At 53.5% G+C, this 18135-nt stretch overlaps 5 protein-coding genes across 5 annotated transcripts; 4 read left to right on the plus strand and 1 right to left on the minus strand.

Annotated features, from left to right (window-relative positions):
* Positions 1 to 299: 299 nt before the first annotated feature.
* On the plus strand, positions 300 to 1627 carry MYCGRDRAFT_74599 (uncharacterized protein; the record flags this gene model as incomplete). The annotated part of the gene is made up of 4 exons (XM_003849930.1): positions 300 to 441; positions 504 to 649; positions 835 to 1366; positions 1461 to 1627. The coding sequence occupies 4 exons, from the start codon at positions 336 to 338 to the stop codon at positions 1625 to 1627; spliced, it is 951 nt and encodes a 316-aa protein (XP_003849978.1).
* A 938-nt stretch (positions 1628 to 2565) lies between these two features.
* Positions 2566 to 7246, plus strand: MYCGRDRAFT_95059 (uncharacterized protein; the record flags this gene model as incomplete). Its single annotated transcript, XM_003849931.1, has 7 exons — positions 2566 to 2927; positions 2980 to 3743; positions 4321 to 4477; positions 4529 to 5267; positions 5741 to 6051; positions 6121 to 6309; positions 6367 to 7246. 7 exons carry the CDS (start codon positions 2566 to 2568, stop codon positions 7244 to 7246), a joined length of 3402 nt encoding a protein of 1133 aa, XP_003849979.1.
* Positions 7247 to 7944: 698 nt separating this feature from the next.
* Positions 7945 to 8608, minus strand: MYCGRDRAFT_105396 (uncharacterized protein; the record flags this gene model as incomplete). Its single annotated transcript, XM_003850396.1, has 2 exons — positions 7945 to 8312; positions 8365 to 8608. The coding sequence occupies 2 exons, from the start codon at positions 8585 to 8587 to the stop codon at positions 8227 to 8229; spliced, it is 309 nt and encodes a 102-aa protein (XP_003850444.1).
* A 2100-nt stretch (positions 8609 to 10708) lies between these two features.
* On the plus strand, positions 10709 to 12978 carry MYCGRDRAFT_110399 (uncharacterized protein; the record flags this gene model as incomplete). Its single annotated transcript, XM_003849932.1, has 2 exons — positions 10709 to 10788; positions 10988 to 12978. The coding sequence occupies one exon, from the start codon at positions 11740 to 11742 to the stop codon at positions 12976 to 12978; it is 1239 nt and encodes a 412-aa protein (XP_003849980.1).
* Positions 12979 to 13575: 597 nt separating this feature from the next.
* On the plus strand, positions 13576 to 16479 carry MYCGRDRAFT_110400 (uncharacterized protein; the record flags this gene model as incomplete). Its single annotated transcript, XM_003849933.1, has 5 exons — positions 13576 to 13740; positions 13815 to 13847; positions 13910 to 15757; positions 16277 to 16387; positions 16446 to 16479. 5 exons carry the CDS (start codon positions 13718 to 13720, stop codon positions 16477 to 16479), a joined length of 2049 nt encoding a protein of 682 aa, XP_003849981.1.
* Positions 16480 to 18135: the final 1656 nt, after the last annotated feature.

Below are 18135 nucleotides of genomic sequence, written 5' to 3' on the forward strand. Positions count from 1 at the left end.
GGAGTTGTTGGAGAAAACGGTGGCAGAGATGAGACATTCTCCGAGGACGGGGCACGTTGACGATCTTCAATTCTCCGTCCTCTCTGCCGCGGTCAATATGTATGATAGAAGAGTATGGGAAGGAAACGAGATGCCGAAGAAGAAGTTGGCAAATCTCGGGGAGAATCATGAGGAGTTCCGCCGGACTCCTCTCCGCTGGTGGTACCTGAGGCAGGCACGCATCATCAACGTCACACATCGAGGCCGTCCATCATCGACATGTATCGACGAGTCTTTGATATGTGTATCTTTGGTGGTATAGCACTCCTCTCTCACACTCTCCTCTGAAAATAACTATGACTCGCAATGTACCGAAACCCACAGTCGAGGCCAGCGGGCACAAAGATGAGGAGAAGCAATCGCCCGAAGACAGTGCTATGAAGAATGGCATCTTTCAAGAAAGCAAGCAGTCTACCCTGTGCCACAATAGAATCTCAACTGACCGTGGTCTACTCTCGCTGTAGACAACACACAGCCGCCCAAGGAAGAGAGCGTACTGCCACTCTTCAGCCTCAAGCACAAGACTGCCATAGTGTCCGGAGCCGGTGCTGGCATCGGCTACGCTGTTGCACAAGCGTACGCTGAAGCTGGAGCGAATGTTGCTATTTGGGTGAGTAATCGCACTTGTCTTGTATCTCCTCAATCTACTCGCTCCACGATCTTGTATATGCCTTCGCCACACATTGCCATGCATCACGATGACACCATTGTCTGGTACGATTTGCTTCGCTGCTTTCGCCCTTGATCAACTTTTGTTCCAGCATTTGCAAGACAACCACTCATGCCCTCCCACAGTACCACGGCAACAAAGAAGCCATCACCAAAGCCGCCGCAATCGAAAAGCAATACGGCGTAAAGTGCCGCGCGTACCAAACCGACGTAACATCCTTCGACTCGATCAACGACACCATCACCTCCATCGTCAAAGACTTCAACGGCCGACTAGACATCTTCGTCGCCAACGCCGGAGTTCCCTGGACGCAAGGCCGGATGATCGATGGCGAGCGCTCGCACTACCAACGTGTCGTTACGACCGATTTGGACTCGGTCTTCTACTGCGCACAAGCTGCTGGTGCGGTTTTCAGGCGGCAGTACACGGACGGTGGTCTTTCGACGACGGGCGAGAAGCTGCAGAATTATGCTGGCGGTTCGTTCATTGCCACGGCTTCCATGTCCGGGCATATTGCGAACATCCCGAACCATCAGTCGGCGTACAATGCTGCAAAGGCGGGTGTCATCCACTTATGCAAGTCGTTGTCGGTCGAGTGGGTCAAGTTCGCGAGGGTGAACTCTGTGTCGCCTGGGTATATGGCGACCGAGATTTCTGGTAAGCAATGCAGTACTGAAGGCAAACAGCATATCTCGAAGCTTTCTTCTCCATAATTCGAGGCGCCTGCTGACTCAAATGCCCTCCTTTCAAGATTTTGTGCCCATCGAGACGAAGAAAATTTGGAGGGGAAAGATTCCGATGGGAAGGGAAGGCCAGCCAGCGGAGCTGAAGGGGGTGTACTTATTCTTGGCGAGTGCTGCGAGCAGCTATATGACCGGCAGTGACATGGTGATTGATGGCGGATATTGTGCTGTTTGATGGGGTTGTTGCTGATGGTTCTGAGCACCTTGAAGCCGATCTGTGAGAGAGTTATGGACAGACAGTACGAAGAAGAACTTGCCCGCTTCTGTGCTTCTTGCGCTATTGCTAGCAGCATCAATGCCTCGATTCGCCGGTTATCTGCAGATGCAGTGAAAGCGATCGACATCTCTGCTAGTGTTTTGTATAATGCCCAAAGGACACGATGCTGCCGTCACGATACGAAGACAATTTCGTAACCCTAAGCCCAAGAATAGAAACCGCGGTGTTCTTTCCGACGTGGAGCCGTTTTGGGCACCCGCTCCACACTTGTCATCGTCCTTGTCAGTTCCGTCACACCATCACTACTGCGCTGAGATATAGCAGAATGCATCATCAGCAGAACACACGCCCGAGCTCCTCCGATGTCACGCTGTCCGCCCAGTCTCTTGGGACCGGTTGATCACACGATGCTGCTCCAGCATGTTCCAGCACCATGATCGTGCCCGCTCAGCAACACGACGACGTGAGAGACAGATGGTATTATCTTCTCCGGCACTGTCATGCGCGATCATACCGGTCATAGCAGATGTTGCCTGATGTTCAGCTCAGCTCGTGTTTCGAAGACGGTCTGTCGCGAAGACAGCATTGACACTGCCCGCTTGCGGAATGTAAGTCCAATCTCTTTGTCATCAAACTCTGCTCACTGCCTTGTACCACATATCTCTGCATACTCGCCATTATGGTCCTGCTATTCTCTATCCTCGCGACAAATTATGGATACATATACATTCCCAGACCTAAAGGAGCGAAGACCAAGATCCGAAGATGCTAGCCACGAGTCGGCCACCCTCCGCCGCAGAGCCCGGTCTCAGTCTTCACGGTCCAGGCAGCGACTACGTTCGATACCTCGTGAGAATGATGTGGACCGATTCAAAGCTTCCGGAGGACGGCGTCACATGGCTGTTGCGAAGATGAAACTGTCATTGCTGAAGCTGTCTGTCCTCAAATGGCCGGCCCTGGTCACATTGGCCATCACTTTCGGGCTACTAGCATGGTCGTGGGCGGCACAATACACCTATTGGCGAACTTATCCATGGTACGGAAGGCTATGCACGCCAGTTCCGATGATCGACTGTCTGCAATCGCAGCCCATGCATGCGGCTCTGCCTGAATACGAAGACGTCATTGCAACCGACAAGACAGCGGCCTCGATGCAGGAGTTTGCTATGTATAGAGAACTGCATCCCATGCTAACGGACCTCATGTACGAAATCCAGTCGCTTTTCTACAATGCTTCTGCGATCAGCGGCGCGAGGAAGTAAGCACGTGAAATGTTCATGTATCTACGGAGAAACTGCTGACCAGAATAGTGCAACGCTCAAGGACGTGTTCATACACTTCGCTGGTCGCATCCAGCTTGATATGACCCTCAACGTGACGGACGACATGATGGAAAACGAAGCGGATATCAACGGTCTCATTCACGGCTTCGAGATCATTCACCGTCACGAGGGAGCGATCCTAAAGATGACCGAAGCTGGATCCGTCCTCGGGCCCCTGCGGAGTTTGAAGAGCATCATGGGTCTCAACACCAACACCACCGAGCAGAACATCCACGCGACCTTTATGGCCTACACCGATCGCCTCATCGAAAGGATGGATCTCGTCATTGACTCATGTCTGAAGACGTCGCGTGGCCTGTCACGCGTGAGCAGGGACGTGAAGATACTGGCGATGAGCATGGGAATAGATTGGGAGTCATGTAGTCTTCCCAGACCGAAAGAGACGATCTCCGGAACGCTCCGGGCTCAGCCAAGCGACCCAGCGAATGGCGTATGCGCCGAGTTCGACAGTCTGTTCGGGTCTGCTTTGAACGGCACATCGATGGCATTGCAAGCCATCACGAGGATTTCCGGGACTATCGCAAGGGCTCGGAATATGTCCGGAGAGAACGCGAGGGAGAAGCCATGTCCCGATCCTTGCGCCGCGGCAGCCTTGGAGCAATCCATTCAGCTCACGATCGCGAGATTGGAGGAGAGTACAAGCTTCCTTCAAGCGGAAAGCCGGAAAGTGTGGTTGCTACGGCAGAGACGTTACGATGAACATAGGGCTGAGATGGAGCGGCGAGTACGAGGTTAGCAGCCATACGAACCGATGTCTGCTCCCGTGAGCGACTCAAAGAGAATCAATTTGAAGCCACGGCGGCAAAGCATGGACAACACCGGATGCGGCAGGTCGGAGGCCTTTCTTTGTGCATCTCTCTTTTTCCCACATCGAATACGCTACCTCCACAAACAAGTCTGTCTGTATCTCTGCATTCTGTTTATCTTCTATCGGAGCTACACAGAATCACGCAAGCATGGATGTCAGACCACCTGAATACGTGCGAGGCAGACAGACCACAAGCGAGCACGCCGTCGCTACTCTTCGCCGCCGAGCTTCTCGAGCTCGCACAAGTCGCTCTACACAGCGAGCGCCGTCCACACCTCGCCGACCAACGGCGACCAGAGATATCCCTCTCCAAACACGGAAATTGACGTGGTTTTGGAAGCGGACGTTGCTAGTGCTCATCAGTCTTGTATCGCTTGTGCTATTTCTCTGGACCGGGCTGGTAGCTTGCTCATACATGATCGACGAAAGCCCCAATGGACTCTGTCGGCAGCCATCGTGGACAAACCACACAATCTGCAAGCTGATGACGGCAAAGGTAGATCCTTACTACGAGCTTGTTCTGAAAGAAGAGGGACTGGTGGCATCTTACGACAGAGCGGCAGCAGAAAATAAGGCCGCACCTGACAAGATCAGCGATTCACACGACAAGGTCAGAAAAGTGTCGATTGATGTGATATCGCCACATGAATCCATGCAGTAAGCATACTAGCAAAGCAAGCACAGTACAATCACTGACGCATGTTTCAGCGAAGCGGGCAGAACGCTACTCGGCGAGCTACATAGTCAGATCTTCGTTACCACTGATAGGTTGCGAACCAGCGGCAAGACATTCAGCGCCCTCGCCACCGGATGGACCTCAGCGGCCAGATCGGCCGCTTCAGAATTGCACTCCATGGCAGAATTGCCCAGCGGACGCTCCACGCCACTGGACCTCTTTGGCAGCTCTTTCGGATTCCCACTCTCCGACAGAGAAGTCATGGTCCAGACCAGGTTCAAGAAATATGTCGATTTGGTTCTCCAAGACGTGGACGATGTTGTACATGCATTGGAAAGGTCATCACAAGGCTTAGCGGAGCTGCAAGCCATGCTTCTTCGCTTAGCAAAACTGTTCATTGGCAAACGACAGATGCCATCAAAGCCCGATGTGGCAGGCTCTGAAAGCGACAGGCACCTGGCCTTCTGGGGCGCGGTACTGAGCCCCAACCGCCGACGTATCCCACGCTTCGACACCACAGTGGAGACTCTGGCGGAATTCAGCCGAGAAGTTTTCAGTGCAATCAAAACCACGAATGAAGAGCTCAAAGGCATGCGGCGAATGCGCGAGGCGGTCATTGGTCAGACTCAGATACGCAACGCTCAGACACGAAGATGGTGGAAGCAAACTTCGCCATACACGTGGACACCAACGGCGGACTCGCTGATTCTCACGGCGGCAAGGTTGAATGAGAGCATCGCTTACATGCAGCGGGAGCGAGATTCTGCGGAAGTGAGGGGCAAGAGCGTCTATGCGACATATATGCAAGCGGCTCATCCGCATGTCGAGCCTGACACCGTTCAGCGAATGTATCGTCGACTGGACGAGTACGAGAAGAAGAGAAGGTGGATCTGAAGCCCTATGACAAGTACCAAATGTGCTTGCATGTCTTTGCGAGAGACTTGCCACTAAGTACGCAGAGCAGCGAGAATGAGCTGATGGTGAAGCTTTCTGTCGCTATACGTACTTCGCTCGCAATCGTTCTGTCGGCGCCAATACTGAGAAACCTTCAACCGCATTCTTTGGCCGCTTGTAGCAGTCTCCAAAGGGACTCGAGGCGAAGCTACGTCCATTTCCATTGTTGAGGCTGAATGCGGAATGCGAATATCAGCTCTTTGTCATTGGCTCTTCTCAACATCTCCACTTTACAATTCCTTTCCAATATCCTTTTTGATAGAAAGACTGCTACTGATTATACCCATCAGAACATGGATGAACAACTGCTCGCAGAGTGGCGAGGCCGAAAGTCCATGCTCGATGATACTGTCAATAGAAGGGCGACATCCCTTCGGCGCCGATCTAGAGCACAATCATTGCGGCGAAGGCAATCACTCGCTACGGAGCATCTCGAGGACTCCATCAGGAAACCTACGCTATCAAAAGAACGAAGTCCGACACGATTTACAACGACCAAGCTGGCCAATCTGAAGAAGAAGCTGTACGCTCAGAAGTGGCTTTTGGCATTCGCTTTCGTCCTTATCCTAGGCATATTCATCTGGTCGCTCTTGCCCAGACAGTATGTCTCATACGCACGGCAGCAGGAGATCCTGTGCTCAAACCCTAAGACAAGGCACCAGTATTTCAGTTGCAGAGACTGGAAACCCGGCCCCGAGGTGCATCCGCACTTCAACTGGATCGGCGAGAGCGATGGGAATCTGGCGTTGGCGTACAGGTCCTCTGCTAACCGGGCTGCGAGACCCGACAAAATCCGAGTGGCTTATTCGGAGTTGAAGTCGTTGGTGAATCATCTGTCGAAGCTAGACCCCTCGAAGCAGTAAGTGGAGCGATCAGGCAGTACTCTCTCTTTTTCGCCTACTGACCAACCCTCCAGGAACAAAGAGAGGAAGCTTTCCATTGAATTCAGCAAGATAGTCGACAATACCACGAGGAGCATGCAGAAAACCGCGGCCAGTTTCAGTCACTTGCTTGACGGCGCCATCCTCACCCACGCAGGGGCCGCAGAGAAGATCAAACGTATCGAAACCCGCTTGAGATCCTCCAAGAAGTCGCATTGGATCCCGGGTAGCGAACGCCGGACAGTAGACGCCCTGACCAAGGAGATCCAGGACATCTTCAAGCCCTATCAGGCTCGCATGGACCAGAAAGTCGAAGAAGTCATGGCATTCCACAACCTAACCTCGCAAAGCATCGCCGAACTGCAAGACTTCCTCCCACGCATGATGTCAGTATTCAGCAGTGTTGAACCTCTTCCCCGTCCAGACCCTACAGACCCTACTGCAACACTTGGTAGCTATCGACTGCCCGACGGAACTGTCTTATTGGAAGAGGACCGACAACGCCAGTACTGGGATGCCGTTCTCGCCCCGTACAAGGCAAACATCACGGACTTCGAAGGCACCGTGCGCAGATGTGCGCACTTCAGTAGTGATCTAATCGGAGACGCCAGGGACACACTGTTCGACTACGATATCTTGAAGCGAGCTCGTAGAAATTACTCGTTCTACAATCAGGCTACGTCCTTTGACGAGTGGAAGTTGACCGAAAAGACGTTGGCGCGGACGGTGGAGATGCTGAATGAGCGTGTCGCTCAGCTGGAGAAGGATAAGGCGGAGATGAAGATCAGGGAGAGAGTGGAGATGGCGAGGCACGAGGAGATCTTGGAAGGGAAGAGGGAGCGCGCGGCGATGGAGCAGTACTATCAGGAGAAGGCGGATAGGAAGAAGGCCCGCAAGTGGTTCGGCTTCTTCTAGATTCGATACAGCTGTAACTGAGATCTTTGTCGACCACCGAATGCGGAAGGGCATGTTGCTTTCTTTGTCAAACGTTCTGCATCCCAGCAGGTGTAGCATACCACTATCTCCGTTCCCTCTCGTCGAAGACTCTACACCTTGTCACGAGGTGAACGCTAAACGACCTACTCTCTCGCAGGCATTGGGAAATACCCCTGATCGTTCCACCGGAGCAAGTCTTGGACACTCCGCCGACGAGCCCGCTCCCCTTCGACACCGTATCCGTGCCGACTCGCTGCGTCGAAAGCAGCTTCTGTACGGCGAGGATGTGAAGAAGCCAGCGACCAAGCCAGACGATGCCGTCCGGAACAAGCTCACGCAGCTTCGGTGCAATCTATCGATTGTGATATGGGCATCAGCGGCCATATCGACCGGACTGCTGGTCTGGTCTCGGGTGCCTGTGGATGTCCTATGCTCGGAAACGCCGATGAGAGATCTTCCGCTGTGCGAGACGATGATGGCCAAAGTACACCCGCACTTTAGGTGGGTCGCCAGTCTGAGTAAGGATGTGGCAATCACGCATGACACCGCTGCCATATTGGCTGTGGATCCTTTGAAGATGTTGGCTCTTCATCGGATGATGGAGCAGGTTGTGATTGAAGAAGAATCGTTGTTCTGCGTTCTAGCTGGTTCTTTTGCGCAAAGACTTCGGGATATCCGCATACTCAGGCTCATCTTCATCGCATTGGCAATTCTAATGTTGAAGGCGTCCTGCAAGGTGCCGATGTCAGTACGATCGTGTCGGAAGGAGAACGCAACTTACTCTTCCTTCGCTGCCGCCACGGCCGCGGCTCGCTGCTGCGCCGCAACACGATCTCTCAGTCTCTGGGCTGCCTCCGCAGCTCTTCTCTCGCGCCAAACCCGATTGATGTATTGTTGAGCATCGGGCAATCTCTCGTCGCGGATGCGCAGCTCCTTGTATTTAAAGGCCAAGCGAGTTCCTACATTGTACACATTAGCGGCCGAGACCTGTAAGTGCAAGTTCGGAATGCCTCGATGCGCCTACCTAGGATTCTGATGCGGTGGCCTGTCAGTGTCAGTAAGAATTGGCTCAATTTAGGTGCCCGATACATGCTTACGGGCTCCAAATCTGGTGTTCTCGTCGAGTTGCTTCGAGGCTTTCTGCCAGAAGTCGCGAAGATTCCGGAACGGAATATTCTCATGGTAGATCATTTGTTTGACGGCTTCGATGATGCGTTCTTCTTTTGAAGAGAACTTGGGCTCCTCGGCGTCACTGTCGATAATGTCCTCGTCGTGGGGAGGGCTTTCGCCACCGTCGAACTGATCGAATTCTTCGTTCATGGTCGCTGCGGGAGTTCAAGAGGTTGATGTAGTTGCTGAAAAGCAAACAGCGCAGACGTGTCAGGAGATGAAGCTCGACGCACGAGCTTGGCATGCAAACAAAACAGTCGAGCGAGCCAAACAAAGCTTCACTTTCTGGATACGCTTCTCCAAGACGCGGACCAGACCACCAACATCGCGCGAACAGACCCTGAAATGAAGGGCCGCCCGCGCGACATGCAGAAGGCGTACTGGACAGCCATACTCGACGCTCACAGGGATCGGCTCCCAGATTTCAACGCCTCAGTAGCCATCTTTGCGGCGTTCAGCACCCAAATCATGGAGACCGCCCAGATCGCCGAACTTAACCTCGATTCCATGCGACGCATACGCAAGAATGTCTTTCATTTCGGCTTCTATTGGGAGGGGTGCTATCCGACCAAGGGCTCGGTGGCACTGACGGCGATGGCGATGAATCAAAGCGTCGTTGGTCTGGAACACGGGAGAAGGTTGCGAAGCTTGAGAGGGAGCAGAAGTTGGCGCTGTATGAGTGCCGTTTGAAAGCAGATGCTGAGCGAGAGAGGAAGGCTGCCAAGAAGTGGAGGTGGTTTGGGTAGATTGATGGCGACGTAAGTCCTTGCCTCTGCTTGATTAGCAGCACGCATCTTAGACTCGGATGGTATTCATTGTGCCGCCTGAGCTGGGGAGCGAATGTGTCCTTTCTGTCCCAGCTCCTGCAAAGACACATGCATCCTCTTCGATGTACTCTCCAAACTCTCGCGCAGGCTGCCTTCAACCTACCGGGGTTCGACTCCCGCGGTTGCAGTGAGGTCGGAATCATGGAGCGGCGATGGACCTTGTGCGGATGAGGAACAGGTTGGCTGGTCGACAGAAAAGTTGCATTGTCCTCATTGATCCATGATCCCTCTCCGCACGTGCGAGGAAAGCTTACATTCTCACAAGCGAGCCTTGTGTTGCTGCATCGTCGATCGACGTCTCCAAAGATGACACGAGCGTGGCCTTTTCTCTCCAGGTTGTTCCTCGCGATTCACATTCGAGTACAGTCTGTGCCACTCCATGAAGAAAAGGATTCCTTGGTTTGCCGGCTTCGAAACCGGGCGAGACTTTGGTTTAGCCAAATTTTAGGGTTTGTCGAGAGATCGGTTGAGGTGGAGAGATCTTCGATTGACGGGACAGTTGGCACGTGGCGCGCGATGGGACCGGAATGGTGAGTGCCATCATAAGAATAACAACGTGAAGCTGCACGGTATGTGCCTGTACAAGTGCAACGCTTTTCTTGCAGGCACATACCTACCTACCTATTTCGAAGGTGAGGTATCCATAGCTGTGTAGTGCCTGCATCCTGCATGTTCCAATTGAGCAAGCGCGACGATCGTGAGTTCATTTTTAGCATCAAGCTATCGGCGGTTGTCCGAGAAGAGGGGCTCGTATTCTTTCTCGAAGGTCTGCACTGCATTCGTTCGATGTCCGGCACGAGTGCTGCACCGTGGGAAGCACATTGACCCCGGACCTTCGGTGTGGATCGACGTCGTGATCAGGAGAAGGGAGAAACAAGGCGACGAACAAGAGATTGAGTGGAGGAGCCGACGAGGGTTTGATGATGCGGTGATTTCATGGCTTACACATGGCCCCATCCAATGATGAAACCCAGCTCCAAGGATGACGTTTGCGGAACCGGGAGTGAGTTTCGCCATCAACTCCGCCTTTTACCTCCCCTTGTTGAGCCGGGGCGGGTGGCCTGACATCGGCGAGTTGCATTGGCGAAATCGAACAAGACGGGAAGCTACGGTGACATGTGCTTTGAGAATAGAAACAATGGAACGGACTGTGCTTCTCGTATGCTATACCGTCTCGTTCTTCTTCTCGCCTATCTTCAGATCTTATGCACACTTGTCGACCGACCTTGCTAGATTGGGCGCCCTCTCTGTGATATCGCGTATATTCCTGGTCTGGTCTTGCATATACATGCCTCCTAGTGTCGTGAACCGATACCCTTATCCATTACGGTCTCTCCACTTTCCTCCACTTTTGGTCGGGATCTTATCCTTTGCTATCCGCTGGATTCTGAGAACGGTCTTTCATACTTCAACTTGCTTTCCAAACACTCTCTGGACCTCATTCGTTCAACAACCCAAGCAGAGTCGTCGACTAGGCTTGTCGAAGTCACTATCGTGCAGCAAGGCTATCTCCACAATCTCGTGGTGAGTTCTCATCCCATCATTGGCGAATTTGGCGGCGGGAGGCGTATTCACACTTCGATCCATCTGTTACCAATGCGCAACGCCATGGATGAGAAGAATGCATATGCGGAGGACATTGAACGACATGGCCTGCCCTTTTCGACCGGATAATGCGCTCTTGGGAGGTGTGCACATGCAGAGCTAACGTCTTGACTTGCAGACTTGGCCCCCACTAGCTCCGATACGCCGCCCGCGGAAGAGGAGAGGCGTTTTTGGGAAGAGCAGAAGAGATACAATCGATACTGCCCTTCCTGCTCCAAGACAATCGCACGGCATTGGAAGTGGATGAACAAGAGGGGTGTTCCAGATTCCATCACGGTCTTGCGAGAATTGGTTTCACCTCTCCTTGTTCCGCCGCTTTCGTCTCAAGAGTGCAAAGGCCCGAATCGGAGGAGTTTCCGCACCACCTCAGACCACCGATCTGAGTTGTGGAGATACCACCACCAAACTCTACTCGACCTTGACCACCTTTTTCACCTCTACCACCAGACTCGTCCTCGTCCTCCTCCTCCCTCCACTCCGATAACACGTCGACCTCACCTCCCACCGTCGACGACGAGCCATCCTTCGGCCACGCTTCGCCTACGCATCTCCCGCCCGCATTCACTCCACCTCGACCGTCCGATACCATATCTCATGCGAGCGGCTTCCTGCAGAACAATCAACCTTTCATGCAAGGCGCCTTAGCTTTGTGACTACATACCCACATTTCCTTGGGGTACAGCTACAATCACTTCAACGACCCCGCCTGCGCTCGGAGATCATACCGCGAAAGCCCGAGCTATTCACCCGATACAGCACCAAACAATACAGCGATCCGCCAACCTTCTCGAACCACCTGGAGCGGCATTCACCCTCGCAAACATTTACTCTCGGTCGGACGCCGTAATAATCTCATATAACTCGCTCACCATGTCGACCATGATCATGTCCAGCGTTCCCCAGCGCAAACCAGTCGGCAGCCGTGCGCCTGCTGGACCATCCTACCCAATGCAAGCACAACCGAAACCACCTCCGATGCAACATAACTACTACAACAACGTTAATGGTCAAGATCTTTCCCACTCACGAACGCGGACGAATTCATCCTCTGTCATGCCCTACTTAGAAAACCAACAAGCACCACACCCAGCTCAGCGCGGCTCTCCCAACATATCTCCGGCGTACAGCATGACCTCGCAACAATACCCCGACCCATCCTCCCGCCGAACCCTTTCCAACGCCACCTCCTCCACATCCTCCACGAATAACGCCAACCCGCAGACCGCACCACGACGCTCGACATCCTCCCGATCCGCCTCTTCCATGTCTCCGACCTCCTACGTCGCTCTGATGCGCAAGCAGAAAGCTACCGTATGGTGTGACCGAGCGCAACATGAAGATCCTAGAATCCTCGTCGCCCAACGGCAAGCGAAGATGCGAGCTGCTGCTGAAGTGGCTGGTGGACACTCCTACGCCACTTCCGCAAGCCGCACGAGTACCTCCTCCACCGGCATGGTCGGTGGTGTACGGAGCAAGATCAGACATCACGGCGCGCCCAAGGCGTCGGCGTATAACGCTGCTCCGACACTGGGAGCCGCTGGTGTGCCAATGCGACTGTCCGCGACCGAAGTCGATGAAGAGAACGATAGCGACGAAGAAGGCGGCGGAGGAAGATACAACGCTACCGGCAAGTCCGGTGGATCGGCACGAAACAGCATTGGAAGCGGGCGTGCAAGAAACTCAGGATACAGCGGCGGAGGCGGCAAGATCGGCCGGAATGGAAGCAACAATTCCACACCGTCCGGCGGAGGAGGCAGTCCGAACGGCAGCTTCAACGACATCGTCGAGGAAGAGACACCCATGGCCCGCAGCGAGAATGGGGACTACTTCCTCAGCACCAACAGCGGCAGCGCGACGATGACGAGTCGAACGACGACTGGCATCAGCAGTGGAAGGGAGAGGAGGAATAGCAATGACTCCGTGCAGGACGAGAAGGACTTTGGCAGTGTGCCCGCGCTTCCCAAGAAGGCGGAGACGGCAGAAGAGGCGGTTGCAAGACAGGCGAAGAATGCGGAGGATCTGAGAAGAAGGGGAAGTGTGGATGAGAGGACAAGCACGATGACGATGGGTGCTGGGAGGTTATTCATTGCGAACCCGGATTACGATTGAGCTGGATGAGAGAGGAAGGGCTCAAGCAACCGAAGGAGGAATCGATTCGCGAGGCTTGCGACGATGGGTAATTCTGTCTGTTCTTTGATATCTTGCGGAAGAGAGAGAGAAGATGCCCCCGAGGGCTTGATCAGACGGGACCTTTGTGCTTGGAGAGGATCGGATAGATCACCTACTAGGTAATATGTGGCAGTCTTCCACCTGGCGTGGGAAGATTGAGGATATGAATATGAGTTGATCTAAAGCAGTGATCCGAGACACCAGTGACTTCGCTCTTCGTATCATTTGCGAGTGCACTAGAAAGACGCTCTAGCTAAGACACTGCTCGTTGATAGAGCTTGCTGGCAAGCGAAACAGAACACGCATGAGCACTATTCAATGTCGCCGTCAGTTGAGTCTTTGAAGTCTGTGGCTCGGCGGGCGCGGCAGACGGTTGAACCCGTGGAGCTTTGGCGCCAAAATAGAGTTGGCCGTTGCTGGGGACTCTATCGGCTGCCCTGATGTGGGCCAGGCCACAAGCGCTTGTGGATGAGCCTGGCCTCGTCCGGCGACACCTGCTCCTCCTTATTATTCGTCACGCATTCACGATATCGATACCACTTCTTTCAAGCATTCCATAACAAACTTGAATTGTATATTCACTGAGTCATCTAGCCGATTGCCTTGCCGATTGCGGGATAGCTAAGGAGTTGTGAGATTGAGCTGAACAGCTGCATTATGCCAACGGCTGGAAGGCATTATGGCTGTGCTTGAGCAATCTTGGTCAGTTTCGATGTTGGAGGGGGATGGGAACGATGCTCTGGAGGTCTCGATGCTGACACGAATGCGACCTACAGGATCAAAGTCCAAGAGAAGACCTTTGGAAAATGGTAGGTCCACGAATCGACAATCTCGCAATCACTTTCAACCGCTGACTACGACCTACTCCCAGGCTCAACAACAAACTCCTCGCCCGCAACGTCGAAATCACCAACCTCGTAACCGACCTCTCTGACGGCGTCGCCCTCATCCACCTCCTCGAGATCCTATCCCAAGAATCCCTCGGCCGCTACGCCGCGCGACCCAAACTCCGAGTGCAGCGCTTCGAAAACGTCAACATTGCCCTCGACTTCATCAAAGGGCGGAAAATCCAACTGACGAATATCGGCGCGGAAGATGTCGTGGACGGGAACCGGAAGATTATCCTCGGATTGATCTGGACACTCATTTTGAGGTTTACCATAAGCGATATCAATGATCAGGGGTTGAGTGCGAGGGAGGGACTACTGCTGTGGTGTCAGAGGAAGACGGCGTGTTATGATGAAGTGGAAGTCAGGGACTTTTCGAATAGTTGGAACGATGGACTAGCGTTTTGTGCGCTGTTGGATATCCACCGGCCGGACTTGATTGACTACGACAGCTTGGATAAATCGGACCATCGGGGAAATATGCAGCTCGCGTTCGATATCGCTTCTAAGGAGATTGGTATCCCGGACCTGCTGGATGTTGAGGATGTGTGCGATGTGGCGAAGCCGGACGAGAGGTCGTTGATGACTTATATCGCGTACTGGTTTCATGCTTTCTCGCAGATGGAAAAGGTGGAGAATGCTGGACGGCGGGTGGAGAAGTTTGTGGCGAATATGCAGGGCGCCTGGGAGATGCAGAATACGTATGAGAGGAGGGTGAAGGCGCTTTTGGCGGCGATTGTGAAGCAGAGGGAGGAGTGGAACGGGGCACATTTCGATGGAACGTATGCGGATGCAAAGGATCAAAGTCGGCTTTTCACGGCATACAAACAACGAGGGAAGAGGGACTGGGTGGCGGAGAAAAGTGATCTCGCGGGTCTGCTAGGCAACATCAAGACGAAACTCAACACCTACCAACTCCGGCCGTACCAACCTCCCCCGGAACTCAGCCTGCAAGCGCTCGACACCGCCTGGAGCGGTCTCATGGAAGACGAGCGCCACCGCAGCCAAGCCATCAACAACACCATCCGCGACATCAAAAACAACCTCCGCAAAACCTTTGCCGACAAAGCTAACGACTTTGCCCTCGCGCTCAAAACCATCAGCGTCAGCATCTCCGGCCTCGAAGGCGACGTCGAAGACCAACGCGAACACACCTCTCAAATCGCCCAGAACCTCCCTCCTCTCGATCAATACCTCGACATCATCGCCTCCCTCAACACCCAATGCGAAGAAGCGAATATCGAAGAAAACGACTACACGACCTACACCTACGACGAACTCGCCTACGAACTCGGACTAGTCCGGAGTTCCGTACAGAAGAAACTCGCTTTCCTCGAAAACCAACTCGTTGCCCGCAACATGACCAACCTCACCCCTATCCAACTCGAAGAATTCGAGTCCGTCTTCCGCCACTTCGACCGCGACCTCTCCAATTCCCTACACGAACTCGAATTCTCCGCCGCCCTCGCCTCTCTCGGTCTCGTTTACGACGAATCCGAAATGCACGCTCGTTTCCTCGAAGTCGCGGGTCACGGAGGACATGTCACGTTTGAACAATTCATCCGATTCATGGTGGACGTCACGGAGGATCAGAATACGGCGGAGCAAGTGTTTGAAAGTTTCCGAGAGGTCGCGGACGGAAAGCCGTATGTGACGGAGATGGACCTGACGCATTCGCTGATTCCCGAGGAGATTGTCAGACAGTTGGTGGAGGAGATGCCGGTGCATCGGGGCCCGGATTTGAGGGAGGATCGAGAGGTGAGGAAGTTTGATTATGTGGGGTTTATGGAGAAGTTTTTGACGGGGGGTGGGGAGGCGGGGGTTAATGGGACGTGAGGTGGTGAGTGGTGCTTGGTATGTGGTTTTGCTTGGATGTGTGGTTTTGCTTGGATGTGTGGTTTTGCTTGGATGTGTGGTTTTGCTTGGATGTGTGGTTTTGCTTGGATGTGTTGATTGCTGAGCGTGGCGTTCTTGAGAGGTAGGGCAATCAGATGGCCTTGAGGCTGGTAGTCTACTGACTTCTGGGAATATATGATCACAAGTCTCTATCGTGCAGTGGTGCTGAACGCTGTGAGGTATCGTCAGGGGGGCATGGATGGTATAGCAGGACATACAGCGACCTTGGGATCGTTTCGTGTTACCAAGACATTTAAAGGGGCATGTTGGGTTCGAGATTATGTTTGATGAAGGTTTCCTTCCTTTTTGCCTTTGACTTACGCACTCAGCAGAACTATCAAAGCAGATCGTACGGAACTATTGGAACCCGATCAGAATATCACTTGCATCGGGATCTGAGTGTCCCGGTCGACTTTTGCATCAGGTTCGGGTTCAATGAGGACCTTCAGTCTCAGATACATCAACCGGACTTGGCGCGAGAGAAGAGCTGCAGAGGCAGCGCAGAGACTGAGAGATCGTGTTGCTGCGCAGCAGCAAGCCGCGGCCATGGAGGCAGCGAAGGAAGAGTAAGTTGCGCTTTACTTCCGACATGACAAGCAACATACTGACATCGAGATCCTGCAGGACGCCTACAGTATTCGAGCTGCCGATTACGTGAAGGTGGGAGGTAGAAGTAGAAGACGAAGAGATGAAGTGCTGCGGAGTGGAGGTATACAGTCCTCGCATAAAGCCGAGCTCCTCTGTTTGCTCTTTCCGGGTGCCTTCCTTCCAGCCTGTCGGAATCGCGCGGCCAATTCGGCCGGCAGCACAGCCCTCCGCCGCAGCAACGGTGCATGCCGACGTTCTGAAACATGCGCCGTCGACTTCGAATCTGTAGGACACGGAGCAAACTTGCGCCTCTCCTTGCACCTCTCTATATCTTCTGTTCGCTGATGCATCGCTTAGAGGAATGCCGACCTTATCTCGCATATGGACAGCAGCTGAAGAACCGACTAGAATCCTTGCGCCACGACGCCTATGTAGCTACCAGAAAATAATGCTGCTACCGTCCAAGGACGAGGTTCATGGCCTTTTGACTGCTTACCTCCATGCCTCTGATCAAACCGCACCACGCCACTCAGACTCCGGTAGCTCGGTCGGTATAGTGTGAGCTCGAGAAACGAAAGTGTTGTCGTTGCTTTCTATCACCTCTTAGATACACATTCTCCTTGAACTTTATTTCCGTTCCCTGGCACAGACTGCGCAGTCTAAGCCCACGGAGTCAGACACATGCGGTCCAGTTTGAGCGGGATTACGGAGGTGGGACCTTTGCCCTCCACGTGGGAGGACGTTGCCGACGTTGCAAACCCGCCATGATCGCCGATCGATGCCGCTGAATTCAGTGAAGCGTCCGGCTGTTCCTATCCGAGCATGTAATTCACGCAGTATCAATTCGTTGTCGTCACGGTCGTACATCGACAGCAGCATCCCGAGACGATCAGTTTGGCGACTCGAGAAGCCCTCGTTCCCCTGATTGCCATTTGCCATGATTCTTGCTCCGCTGACTTTCATCCAGTACTCTCCGATTACCTCCCGTCCCCAGAAACACCCCTTCGATCCCGCTGTCGCTCGAAAGGTCTCGCCGTTCCAATATACAGCGCCATCATCGCCAAGAGATGGGTGTCGTGCGCGTGCGCGTGCCAATTCGAGCCAACACGCAGAAGTACGAACTGACTGGTGACGCCCATGGCGACGATGCCAAATATCTGCAGACCATTCGAACCTTGAGATGGCATGGGGTGGTCTTGTGCTCGCACACAGTAGTAGCAAGCGGCGAAGCCGTAGAGGCTTGTCAGGCGCTCGGACAGAGGGGAGTCGCGGATGTATTCGAGGACTTAACTGCCCGAAGTGAATGGCATAGATGCTGCTAGAGTGGACTGTCCCGAGTCGATAAGACTCGATGATGTTGAAGGGAGTTGCGTTGGAGGTGACTTTCACGGCTTCTGACCGCCTGCCGTTCTTGTTAGGACGTTGCAAGCCGCCATGCTCGTCGATCAACGCATGAAGTGCCGGCTGAGTTCAGCTAATCGCCGCCTTTGGCTGATCCTGACCGAGCAAATACATCACTAGCAATTGCCTTTGTCATTCGCTACCTTGACGCTGTCCGAAATCGCCGTCCTTCCTGTAAGAATCATGTAGGTTCCGCGGTCAATTCTCGAGGTTGACAATGCTCGTAGGACGGCAAGGTAAGTTCGTTGGTCCCAAGGCAAAGCATGCTTAGTCACGTCTTTCTTCGTCTTCGTAAGCCGTGGACACCAGGGCAACGTGCTCTTCC

Source organism: Zymoseptoria tritici, chromosome 8, assembly GCF_000219625.1.
Source record: "Zymoseptoria tritici IPO323 chromosome 8, whole genome shotgun sequence".
Taxonomy (NCBI): Eukaryota; Fungi; Ascomycota; class Dothideomycetes; order Mycosphaerellales; family Mycosphaerellaceae; genus Zymoseptoria; species Zymoseptoria tritici.